The sequence below is a fragment of the Leptodactylus fuscus genome, chromosome 5 (assembly GCF_031893055.1).
Source record: "Leptodactylus fuscus isolate aLepFus1 chromosome 5, aLepFus1.hap2, whole genome shotgun sequence".
Lineage (NCBI taxonomy): Eukaryota > Metazoa > Chordata > Amphibia > Anura > Leptodactylidae > Leptodactylus > Leptodactylus fuscus.
In genome coordinates, this window is record NC_134269.1 from 158,092,224 (window position 1) to 158,105,422 (window position 13,199).

The 13,199-nt window shown below is 39.5% G+C and overlaps 1 protein-coding gene across 2 annotated transcripts in view; it reads right to left on the reverse strand.

The window, feature by feature from the left end:
• Positions 1-897: 897 nt before the first annotated feature.
• The window catches only part of CHST11 (carbohydrate sulfotransferase 11), a 130,341-nt gene continuing 118,039 nt past the window's right edge, over positions 898-13,199 (reverse strand). For both annotated transcript variants that reach the window (XM_075274564.1, XM_075274563.1), the window contains exon 3: positions 898-1,832. In XM_075274564.1, coding sequence (XP_075130665.1) covers positions 978-1,832 — 855 coding nt within the window. In that variant the 3' untranslated portion in view covers positions 898-977. The remainder of the gene's footprint in view (positions 1,833-13,199) is intronic.

The following is a 13,199-nucleotide window of genomic DNA, read 5'->3' on the forward strand; positions in this document are numbered from 1 at the left end:
TTTATGCCCCAGAACGTGTTCCAAATAAATGAGATTATCATCTATTACGATGGCACAATATATATCATGGGTAAAGCTCTATAGCTGTGTGCAGCACCTGAAAAAGAAATTGCACTTAAAATAATGACATTTTGCATAATATCGGAGCCGGAACCAACTAAAAGTTGATGTATAAATCCTAATGGACCACCAACGTGTTAACACTAAATGGATGAGGTTACAGTACTATACAGCTCACTGTGATTCCAGCCTTTTCCAGAGCTAAGCATGGATTTACCAATAAAGCCGAGGCATCGGGGTCTGGCATAGGGTAACAAAGGGAAGAGGAAAGACTTGTGCCTATACACAACACTGAAATGTTATCATATTATTCACAGTATGTCTGAACTAATGTAATACCTCTTCCTTTATTCAAAATAAAAGATATCTCTATATATTCTTGAGTAGAAAACCTAACAGCACTGGGTTTCAGCTTTTACAAAAGGTCACATCATTCAGGTGACATGGGCAAGTTATTTACTAAACAGGGCGACAATGAAAGTTAGTGACTTCATATTTGGCTCTTTGATTATGTACATATATACATATATATATATATATGTATATACACACAAATATCTCTATATATAGATAGTATCCAAACATAAAGGTTTATCTATATATAAAGTAGACTTGATCAGACCAAGAGACGTAGTTTAAATAACTATAAATAATTTATAGACAATTTACATACAGAATGAAGGCGCCATGGAAGTTGAGAACAGCATAGTAGCTTGCGTGACTTCAGGCTAGCTTAGATTCCTCTTACCCTACCCAGCGAGTTGTCTGTCCTTGTGAAGGTATTAAAGTTATTATGCTTGTACCGCTCGCAGCACAAATGAAACACCCTCGCCCTCCCCAACCCCACTTCTGCCTTCCTTTAATTTACAAAGTGTCCCTCAACGCTCGCTCGCACCACCAGACAGACAGACATCCTCTCATTCTAGTTTCAGGTAGGCTGGAGTGGAGTAGTTGAACATTAAGTAATCTAGTTTATATACTTCATATAGTTGTGTTTGGTGCTCTGAGCTGATGTTCTGGAAAAATTCGGCTGTCATTTCATCAGTAGTTCTGGTAGACTTCGGAAAGGTGGGAAATTTTAAGTAGTTGCCCACTCCTGCCAGCTGCAAGACATAATTGGAGTCCTCTTCTAAGGTTTCGTATTTTCCTATGAGATCGTAATGAATATGGCAAGGGTGGCAGAGCGAGAATACAGTTTGCCAGTGCTCATTGAATGGTTCTTCCCTTTGCGTGTGTGGATCAATAAGATAAGCGACAAACTCCTCAAACTTTACATCGTTGCCATTATGCAAAGCTTCTTGTGTGGCGTTTTTACGTTGCCGTCTTATTATTTTGGTTCCGTAGCGCTTGTGGAACGAGGTGTTGTATTTCTGGGTGAATTTGTTTCTGTAGGCTGAAACTAGCCTCTCAAACGGTTCACGGACAAACAGGAACTTCATAAAATTTTTCAAGCGATGGTTAATCTCTGGTATGCTGTACTGGTTGAGGGTCTTCAGATTGGATGAGACATGGGCTACATTGGCTGGAATTTCCATTGGGTCACTATATTTACCTCTTCCTGTAAGGACCATCATTACTCTCTTCCAGTTAGTACATGCCACCTTTGGAACATAGCAGTAGATCATTTCATGGAATTCATCTACCACTAAATGTTTCAAGTCATTTGGAGTCAACATACGACGTTTCCTGCTTGACACATTATTTGCCCGACAAATGTCTGTGACCTGATCCCGTCTCACTTGGTGCAAAACGGCATTACTGGAAAGGTCCACCTGTAAAAGAAAGAAAAACAGACTGTTATATTTCACAAAGTGGCAAAGTGTCACTATAAACATATGCCTAGTTTATACATGCCCTTTCAGGATACTCTTAACTGTAAGGAACCCACCTTACGAGTAAGGGTAACCTGGAAGGGCATGTATAAACTAGGATTCAAAGATGTACCACCCCACCAGGTAGTATACTAGGCATAACATGGTATAAGAATTACACCCGAACCATTTCTTTAATTTTAGAGTCTTGAAATCTGTTAACATTAGTACGGAGTGGCATTAGCGAATATGCTACTGTATATGCAAGAAGTGGGGCTTAGACCTCTTGAGCTTCCGCTTGGTGTCCAGGGTGCCATTGGGATGCAGGTCCGTTCTGTACTATGTTGCAATTGTGTAGGTCAATGCGCTTACATGAACTAATATTTTTCTGAAACATTTTTACTTAATCAAAAATTAATCCCTATGAGGGGCCACACGGTGGCTCAGTGGTTAGCACTGCAGCCTTGTAGCGCTGGAGTCCTGGTGTTCAAATCCCTCTAAGGGCAAAAAACCATCTGCGAGGAATTTGTATGTTCTCCCCGTGTTTGCATGGATTTCCATCCCATATTCCAAAGACATACTGATAGGGAAAAAATGTACATTGTGAGCTCTATGTGGGGCTCACAATCTACATTAAAGAAAAAATAAAAATTAATCCCTATGTGTGTGGACTTATTCTTTTTATATATTTCGCAGGAGTAGTTTCTATCAAATATTACCTATAGAAACCGAGAGCATCTAGGTAAGGGACTGAAGAAGGCTACACAAGCAGCAGGTCGATTCTTGAGCTATATTGCATGCAGAATAATCCTACATCATATGTGCTTAGTCTAGGCTGCAGGTCAGGTCCAGACCACTGGTTATCTTACTAGAGCACATGAAAACAATAAGCCACTTGATGAATACAGCTAGACAATAGATAGACAATAGCTGGGCTGGTCTGTGGTCTCCTTTTCACAATCATATTGCTATTGGAAAAGTTTAATGCATCCTGCTCATAATCCAGAATTACATATTCTCCTTGTGAAAACCTTGATAAAATGTATTTAGTCACAGACTTGGTAATTCAGCTTGCAGACAGTAAAGCAGGCTATAAATCTAGAAAAACACACACTGCATTCCCTATGAATAACATTCATTCAGCTCCTGGGTGGGAACCTTCTTTACAAGGAGTGCTTGTTACATACATCATTTACCATCAGCCATATATGCTTCCAGCTAATTGAAACATGATAAACCTACAATATAAGGTATAGCCAAAGAGAAAAACTTCTATTCCAAGTCAGACTAGGTTGTGTCTTCTGCCATGTCAACAATAAGGACTTTAAGATGGAAAGAATCTTTAGGAAAGGTCTGCGGGAGCCTAGGCACTATTTAATATTACAATCCTAAGAAGTGAAAAGGGTGTTAGGATGTATGCTTAGGATACACACTGAGATCCCACATGACATACATTATATTATAACAATGCTTTCTGTTACTTGTATTGCTGCTGAGGCCTCCATGATCACCACAGAGGGGTTCTCAATTAACCTCTTACTCCCAAGTGCATGATAGCATTGAAGAAGAGTTTTCATAACATTTCTGTCAAACCTGTGTTCTGCATCTTCATTTAAAGGGGTTTTCCTGGTACCCCCTGGTTTTCATACCGTTGACCTATCCAAGGATATGTCATCAGTATCTGATTGGTGGGGTCTGACGCCTATACCCCACACCAATCAAGAGATCTAGATGCTTCCTGGCACTGGAAAATATACACCAATTTCAGTGACTCCACCAGGCAGATATTGGTTGAAAGATGGATTGGGCTTCATTTAGGTTCAACACTGTAGGGATTCCAATGTCATTGCCCTGATTCGCTTACTAAATGTGAGCAAAGATCACTGCTTTCAGCTGTATGTGCAAATGCTGTATTTGGCAGTCCCACAGAGGATGAATAGCGGAGCAGCAGCATATACGCTCAACCTAGCACTTTGTTCAGATAGGGGAACGGGACACCTAGTCTGTGGATGGAGAAGTTACTTGAAATAATTTGAATCACTCTTTTAGGATGCTCATACATTTAACAGCAAAACTAGCCAACTATGATAAGCATTTGTAATGGCCACAATAGAATTAACAAGCAGGGAGCGTTGTGGAGTAGGGGAGTTAGTGGGTGCCATACAGGCTCTCGTACCCATCCCCCCAAGGTTCAGTTGTTTTACACAAAGCCAATTTACCCATCAGTATATTTTTGGAGTGTGAGTTCAAATGGGAACACCTGGAGGAAACCAATGAAAAAAAACCCAGAGACAACATACAAACTCCATGCAGATGTTGCAGTTGGTCCTAGCATTGCAAGGCAGCCACTAAGCCACCAGGTCATGTATGCGGGTGTGAGAACATTTTCATGGTAAATGATATTGCCGGAACAAGAGATTGGACATATTGAATTTCAGTTTACTGGATTGTTAGTACTCACAGGGTACTTAGTTGCAGCTTGCTATTTTCTCCACATTGAAAACACACACATGCATGGCAAAGCATGCCGATATTTGGGGGGAGTTGAAAGGAATAGCTCTTGGTTGATACTTGTTGAATGTGCATGGCCAGCAATACAACTGGTGTAGTCAAAAATAGTTTGTTCTACAACAGATTGTAATGGGTAAAAAAAGAGCTAGATACTTGTCTAATGACACCAACGTTGGGGCATAATAATGAGAATGACTGGTACATAATTGATCCGGAAAGTCTTAAACTTGATGGACAATTCCTTTACCTGACCATGCATTATGGTTCCAATATCAATGGGTGAAAACTGTTACTATGTTACTTGCCGACAGTATAGTTACTAACGCTAGTTACCCTGGCAAGTGGATTCTAAGAAGAGCCCTTCACTAGAATTTAGTTCCATTAAAATCAAGGACATTTGTAAGGAAGAGATATCTACCGCCAAGCGTATTCAAAGGGATTTAACCACTCAGGGTATATTACTAGGAAACAAAGAGCGGGCAGCATTTACATCCTAAGACATAAACATTCCTAACTTTCACAAGTCTATAGCTGATACTTTATGCTATTAAATAGTGTACTGGAGGGAAACAATTTTCCACAACACTGCCAATTTACGTATCTCCCCCGCTGAATCCCACAATACAGGAGACGCGTGGAGTTCAGCTGCAGTTTTCATTTTTACACGCAAGTAGGGCATCCAGCTAAGACAAGACTGCTGTAAGTGTTAGAAATAAACGGAAAATTGTCTCAGAATTGTTAAGCAGTACGTTGCAGCTGCAATTTGCTACAGTAATCTTCTGTTATAGTCAGGCGGGGTCAATTACAGATCACAATAATACTGGTTTTCTCAACTGTAATAATGCATACGTGTCCTGGGTAGAAAATAAGACGAACCGTAGAGTATCTCAGGCTTAAACTGAAGATCATCCTGTTTCAGGACTTGTTTAGATGTAAAATTACTCTGCTGAGTCTGTCCACTTGTATTGACTTATCGTAATTACAATCTTGATAGAATACTAATGTAGGATTCATTACATTCATCTATCCACATTGTGTGTTTGTACATATACATACATATATATATATATATATATTTATATCTATCTATCTATCTACACACATACACACTAGACTAGATTCCCATTTTAATTTTTTTTTTTAATGTTTTTTTTTTAAATTTTTATTAGATTAACAAATACTTAAGACTCTCTTCACATTATCATCATTGCTTCTATTCGAGCCCTGATAATAGGTTCTAACAAATCTTGATCTATTGACTATGCTATTCTTATCAATGAAAATTCAATGGAACAGGACATCTATCTATTGAGAATGGAGTCTAAGAACAAGGGGCAATGAAAACAAAAAGACGCTAAGCCATGCCCTTGCTCAAAAGCTGAAATACAGAGGCATATATGGAAACTGTATAATCACTTCTACATGGTACGGGGATTAGGTTTTTTTCTAATTTTCTGCCTCAACAGATTCCTTTTAAGACTGTTCACATTTCTTCTTTGGCTACATTTGAGGTTCCCTTGCAGAGCATTCCTTGACATGATGACCATTGACTCCTGTTGTGATAAAAGTAAATTGTAGTAAACTTTTTGGTTGTGTCTATTACATACTAAGATTTTCAATAGAGTAACAAAAGAAAGTATGCCAGTAGACAACATGATATGTACAGACCCTAAGAAGTTTTCTGACTCATTTTTATTGATAACATTTTCGAAGAACTCAGGATAGGTCATCGATAAGAAATCAGCAGAGATTCGACACCCAGGACCCCTGCTGATCAGCTGTTTGAAGGGGCTGCTATGAAAAAGAAGGTCCATGATACAAACAGTGAAGCAATCATGGTGTTCATACAAGTGATGCCGCCCCTTTAATCAGCTGATCAGCAGGGGTCCTTGGTATTTGACCCTCATCTGCCTCTTATTTGTGACCTAGCCAGAGGTCACCAATAAAAAAAAAAAAAAAAAAAAAAAAAAAAAAAAGAGTTGCAAAATACAAGTCAATAAAACAGCAGTGTGATAAGCTGCGTAACATTGACTCGGCTTCCTAACATGAAGCCAATGCACAACATGAAGAGTTCTTCTGTGAATGAGTAGATGGAGATGCAGACTCCATTATTCTGCAGGAAGGATAACAACTTCCTATGTCTCCATATAGTGGCATAGAGCTGTAGAGCAGATGTAGAGCGCTGTGGCAGTGCTCATCTGCTTATCTGAAGGTTTGACGGCAAAACTACTCGGAAACTAGTTACAACAGAACTGAAGGCACTTTATGGGTTTGGTCATCAGCGACTAGCACAGAACACCCTATTATCTATAACTAAATGGTACTAAGGAAAATTATACTGAAATATCACCAACTATATTTGTAATGCTTCTATGTGGTTCCTGGGTTTTTACTTACAGGAGCCATTTAGACCTAACTTTGATAAACAATACCCAGCTTGAGAAATTTTTGATATGATCTTCAAAGCAAACACTAGTGGTTAGAGAACGTTCTTATTTCAGATGTAAACATATGACACATTTGGACCGGCGTGCATAGTACCCATGGGAAAGGTACACGGAGGCTCAGATCATTTTATTCAGCCATTTTTTTCACCATTGTTCTAGTTTGAGTCCTTTTGGTTGCATTTTATATGACGCCGTTCTCTCTCCTGCCAGTTTTTATTATTTCAGAAACTTCTTTAAACCCCAAATCCTTGGTGACTGAGGTTAATAGAATGGATGGATTGTCCTGGGCTGGATTTGCATTCAACTAGATGTTGTATGATCCGAAATCCATACAAACAATACAGATGTAATTCATTCCCAATGGAGAAGGTTCCTTTTATTTTTGCCATTTCTTTATCATTATGCAGCTAGAAATACTGAAGAAACACAAAACAGAAAATCTACAAACATCTCAGCAATTCCCCCCTGAATAGTTTCATCTTCTTTGATCTTATTTTCTGTCCTATTGCAATAGAAAAGATAACTGATCAGTCATAACAACAAAACCATTTACAGGTGAAGTGAGAAACATTGAGTATCCCGTGACACTTATCAAGGGGTGGAATATATTAGACAAGAAGTGAAAAATCAGATGAGGAAGAGAATATATTGGAAGCAGAAAAATGGGCAAGTGTAAGGAAGTGATCAACTATAACAAGGGCTGAAGTGTGATGGTTAGACAGATGGGTCAAAAGCTTCTCCAAAGTTCCTGATATACATAGAACCTATAAAGTGGTCACCAGAGTCATGGCTGCCCAATGCTCACTAATGTAGATGGAGAGCTAAGGCTAGTTATCTGGTGCACTCCCACAGAAGAACTTGCTGAACAAGCAAAGAATGGCAGTGTGCAGCATGGTGGCCTTAGCACTATTACATTGCAATGCACCTCCCATTCTTCTGGAAGCCAGCTCAAAATGGAAGAGATCAGGTTTGCACCTGTGTTCTTGAAAAAGTCTTTTTTTTTTAAAAAAAAAAAACAAAACTTCCAGGGGACATGCAAAAAATCCTACAGAGTGAGGCTAGGTTCATATCTGTGTTGGGAGTCTGACAATAACAGGTGGAGAGATACTGTGCGGCATGGAGGATTCTTCCCTCTAACAGTTATAATATAAAAATGGTGGAAACCCAACGTATATGGGGTCCACAGATAGCCACTGTATTAGCAGGGAGCTCCCTGTTGTTCGGGTCCTCACAAGTGTGAAGCTTGACAGTGTGGGGAGTTTATTTTTTTGCCCGAAGTTTCTAAGTTAGTGTTCCTTTGAGTTTCTAAACTATATTTGAAGTTGTGATACTTCCATGTATAAAGTCTTAAGCAGTCTTATATGGGGAATACAAAGCACAACATATGATGAAAGATGTAGTGTACTGAAAGAATATAAGGTATGTGCAAATTATAAGATGTGTGAACACCTTCATAAAATAACCTAAGCTCTGCATCTACCATATAGACAGACTACAAAGCCGATATACCCAAGTATGAATGATGCTGAACATATAAATCCTGATTCGTACACTTCCCATTACCTAATACATGTGCTGTAAAAGACTGGAAATGAGAAAAGGGTCAGAGTGCTTGCTTTACTGACTTCAGGCTGTACATATCTGCAGGGCAATGGGGTCACATTGCTATGTGCCTGGTCACTATAGGGGGTAGAGCTTTTCGGAGCCTCTCCTGCCATCTAATTGACATCCATCAACCTCCAGCCTCACTGCTATTAGGTGCCAAATGTGCTACCCACAGGTAAATCTCCATAATAAGCCTCGGGCTGTTTCTTCTAGCTGTTTGGACACAGCAGGACCAGGTAATCTCTGTACACTTGTCAACTTTTTTGACAAGAAAAATGGACACACAGTAGAAGGGCCTAAGCACCGTCCAATTAGTTCTGTGACATTGGAATTTTTTATAGCATATGCAAGAAGTCATTAGAAATTTGTTTAACCCTTTTCACCGCTGTCACAGAGTTATTAAAACAGTGCTATGCAGTTCTAGGGAGAGATGTGGTTAAAGGAGGTTACAATAATGAAATACCTGTGGGGTGCTTCCCAAAAACTGCATGCAGTGTACGCTTGGTGAAGGTCAGGGTTAGACAGGCCTCCTGGCTGGATGTGAGGAGGAAACAACCTGCTTTTCTGCCATTTATCTGATGCTCTAGTACCGAACCTTAAAAACGACCACTTTGATGGTACAGAACCTCAACATCCTAATCAAATAGATCCACCTTACATTCATACATGATGTTCTTCCATATTTGATGCCAGTAAATCTGCAGAATTTTCCTCCTTCTAGTTCTACCTTTTGTCTGTCCACTGACTGCTAGAGTCTTATTCACTGGCTTGTACACTCTCTCGGTTAAGACTCTACTACGTTTCTATTGGCGCTGAAGTGTGAACTTGTAATTCAAGAGCAACTATGGTCTTAAATGTAGTTTCAGAAGCTTTTATATAATGGTTGAAAAATACCTACGTCCAACAAGTTCAACCATTTTCTATTTAGAAACCAAGGTTGATCCAGAGCAGTGATTTCCAAAGTGGCCCAGGTGAACCCCTATGGGTCCACGGGAGACTCGACGGGGGTCTACGTTAGATCTAATCTTCACATTTTTTGACGAGTTTTGGGAATATGGTAGCAATGTAGCAGTAGTGGGTCCACTGAAACAGTAAAATTTTGAAAGTGGTCTACGAGAAAAAAAAAAGTTTGGGAACCTCTGATCCAGAACAAGGCAAAAATCACTATTTTAATGGTGCAGACTCTGCTCATCACTAAAGTGGTTTTTCAGGATCTACACATTGACAAGGCCAGGACAGGCCAACAACATCTAATGGGCCATGATGATGCGACAGCTCCAGAAGACCTCTGTACAATATAACCAGGATTTTACTAACCAGGTCATGCTCAATTAATAGCACTAACATCCTACCCAAATTACCGCAGGGTAATACTAGTCTATTTTGTTCTTGATTCCTTTATTAAAATATATTTTTTAATGATCGCCTGTTGAAACCCTTATATACATATCATTTACAGACTGTAATTCCCACTCATTTAATTGATGGCATATACTGAAATCCATAATCCTAGAAGACAGCGAGTCAACCGAACATATATTTCTTAAATTTTGACAAAAAAAGGACATTACTGTGATAAAGGCTTACATTTTGGCTCATTCTGGAAGTAGCGGCATAAATCCGCATTTTAATTAAGGGGTATGTCATGAAGAAATATGGCAGACACAAGGAAAGGTGTCTATCTTGCAAGAATTGTCATAGAGACTTGTAGAGGTCAAATCCAACTCAAGTAATCTGCGCTGTGAAATTTGAAAGTCAGCCAGAGCTACAGGGAAAATGTGCCAGCCAGGAGACATTGTATAGGTGGAAGAAGGTGCACGGAGATTATAGTGCTTTAAATTTAGATTTTGTAGGTCATAAGTTCAAATGGAAACATGGGTTATCATATTTAAAAGCATTTAGGCACATTCTGGATTCCATCACATATTCCCTCAGTGCCTTTCTTTTTCTGAAATGGTCTAAAATGTCAGAACGTCCTTTGCAGAGATGTAACTTGAAGCTCCTGAGTAAAACTTGTATCAAGGTCCTAACACATTACATTTATTCATTATACTGGTGTGATTTATAGCAGAGAACCTTTTGGACCCCTCAGACATGAGGGCTATATGGTACTGCTTCCAGTGCTTTTGGTCATGCACACCACCCATCTACACAAGGCTGGTTTTAACTACAGCAGTGATGGCGAACCTTTTAGAGACGAAGTGCCCAAACTGCAACCCAAAACCCAATAAATTATTGCAATGTGCCAACATGGCATTTTAACCTTAATACCGTGCGGATCCACAATTGTGGACAGTCACAGACTTGCTTTCAAGGATACAAACAACTTCGTAGTGAAAGGTAATAGTCTCTGCATTTGGCACTTTTGAACTATCAATATTCACTATTTACCTTGCACAGGATCTGTTTTATAGTGATAGTGCAATATTATTGCAGCCTGTACTAATATCACATGTCTGCTATAAAACAGATACTGTGTGATATAAATAGTAAAGAGACCGCCAGAAAGCACAGTCTGCCCCATAGTGGTGCCTAGACAGTACATTGCGCTCCACAGTGGTTCACAGACAGTATTATATGGCAGTTATTTATTTTGTTTGCTTATACTGAATAGCACCATCATATTCCGCACCACTTTACAGACATTGTCAGAATGTCTTTGGAGTGTAGGAGGAAACCAGAGAAAGACCACAAACACAGGGAGAACATACTAACTCCTTGTAGAAGTTGTCCTTGGCTGGTTTCAAACCTAGGACTTCCTCAGAGGCAGTGCTGACTAAATTTGTTGGTAGCATTTTGCAGATGAAGGTGGGTGATTCAACAAATAATGATTATTTTGTATTTTACACCAATTTCCCTCCAATTTTACTAATCCCCTAAAACAACCACTTCAAAGAAGATCTGTTAACACATCTGAAAACCCCAATGACATACCTCTTCCTTTAGTTGATACTCTGAACATTTTGGAGTGTTATTTATCCAAATCTGTTCATCCATTCCAAAGATATAAGCTCTTTTAGTGTTAATGCGAATTACGGTATACTAACCAAGTGGGTGGTAATACTGTGTTTTTTCTGGGCTGGAGTCTCAGTGTGCTATATACCATGCAGTATTGCCGCCCACTTAGCTAGTATACTCTACTTTGCTTCAACAAGGGCATATATCTGTGGAATGGCTCAATGGATTTCAATAGAACAAACTTCAAAATGCTCAGGGTGACAGCGTCTACTAGAAGCGTGCACTAGTCATTGGACTTTTCTGACCTGGAAACAGGTCCTCTGTAAGTGTCTGTTGCCTGTTATGCAAAATAATAGGCACAGCATAATAGAACATGCCGTGATTTTTTTTCTTAAATTACTCTGAAGTTTTTGCCAATGTGTTCTCATTTATTTGCCCGTTCTGCTTGCTACGTTTGATTTATCAGTTGGAATCTACCCAATGAAGTAGAAGCTCCTCGCGCCTGCAAGTCACTTGAAGCAATTAATGATCCCTCAGCGTGGAACTTAGACCTGTGACTTTCATCAGTTTGCTTTCTAGACTGTAAATTCTTCAGAGCAAAGTGATTAATACCCATCCTAAAATAGCAGGCTATCCAATACAAGGTACTCACTGGCACTTGTACACACTCTAATACTCGCACTTCTTTCTGTTTTCGCTATTTGCTTGCATCTTATATCAAATTCAATAATGCATAAAAACATGATTATTTTATCACATTATATGTTTCTGTTCTACATTAGACATTTCAATAGATTTCTAATGGGCAGACATGTGCTGGCAATGTTTTTTCTAGCAGGCTTACAACTGGATACCATTGAAGCCATTTTTTAGGGTGTCTTTATTGTAAGTCAATGGGAGACTGTTACAATTGGTTGCACAATATGACCAGTTTCATATTCATATGAGGGGCCTTGTTGTGGCTGAGTCTCATCTCTAGCAGTGGCAGTATCATAGACAGGGGGGCATTTAGCCTATTTGTGCCTGAGGTGAATAATCAAATGGTGCCCCCCAAATAAAGTCCACCAATAGTAACATACATATGATGCAAAAACAACCACTTGCGTCTGTTTAGAAGCTGAGCGGACACTTTAACCATTGGGTCTCTGACGTTGCACAGTGGAGACCTGACAGCAATGACTGCAATCAGAGTCTTCTTTGATCTCTAAGTATTAACCCTGTATGTGGGTGCCTTTATGTTCTTCTGGATCATTCTCCATGGAGGGTATGAATACATGGAAGGACTTCCATTCTTCAGACCACCTGTACATGTACATTCTTCCCTAGCTGCCTACTGTATTATAATATAGCAGAGGAGGAATTTTTTTAAGGTAGCACAGGGGAATTTCATTAAGGTAGCAATCTTCTGTTAGGTTCACACTTGTGCCTGGTATCCGTCTACTGCCAAACAATTTGAAAAAAATAAACAAACTGAGTGGTCCACAAAGGATTCCAAATGGTTACAAAGCGCATACACAAGTCTGTCTTTTTAGAAAGATTACACTAGTTTTATGGTTTCCGTTCTTCAGTTCCGCTTGGGATACCAAAAAACGGAAACCCTATCCGCTTAAATAGTAGTTACATGCGGAAAACCCCAGACCCCATAGACTATAATGGGGATCTGCCAGGTTTCCTTCAATTTAATACTGAAATCGCTTGCAGGCCTATTTAAAATGGAGTTGGGGACGGAGTCTGACAATGTGAATGAATTGTTCCTGCATGCGCAGAGGGAAAAACAGATTGCCAAAACAGACAGATTACTATCCAT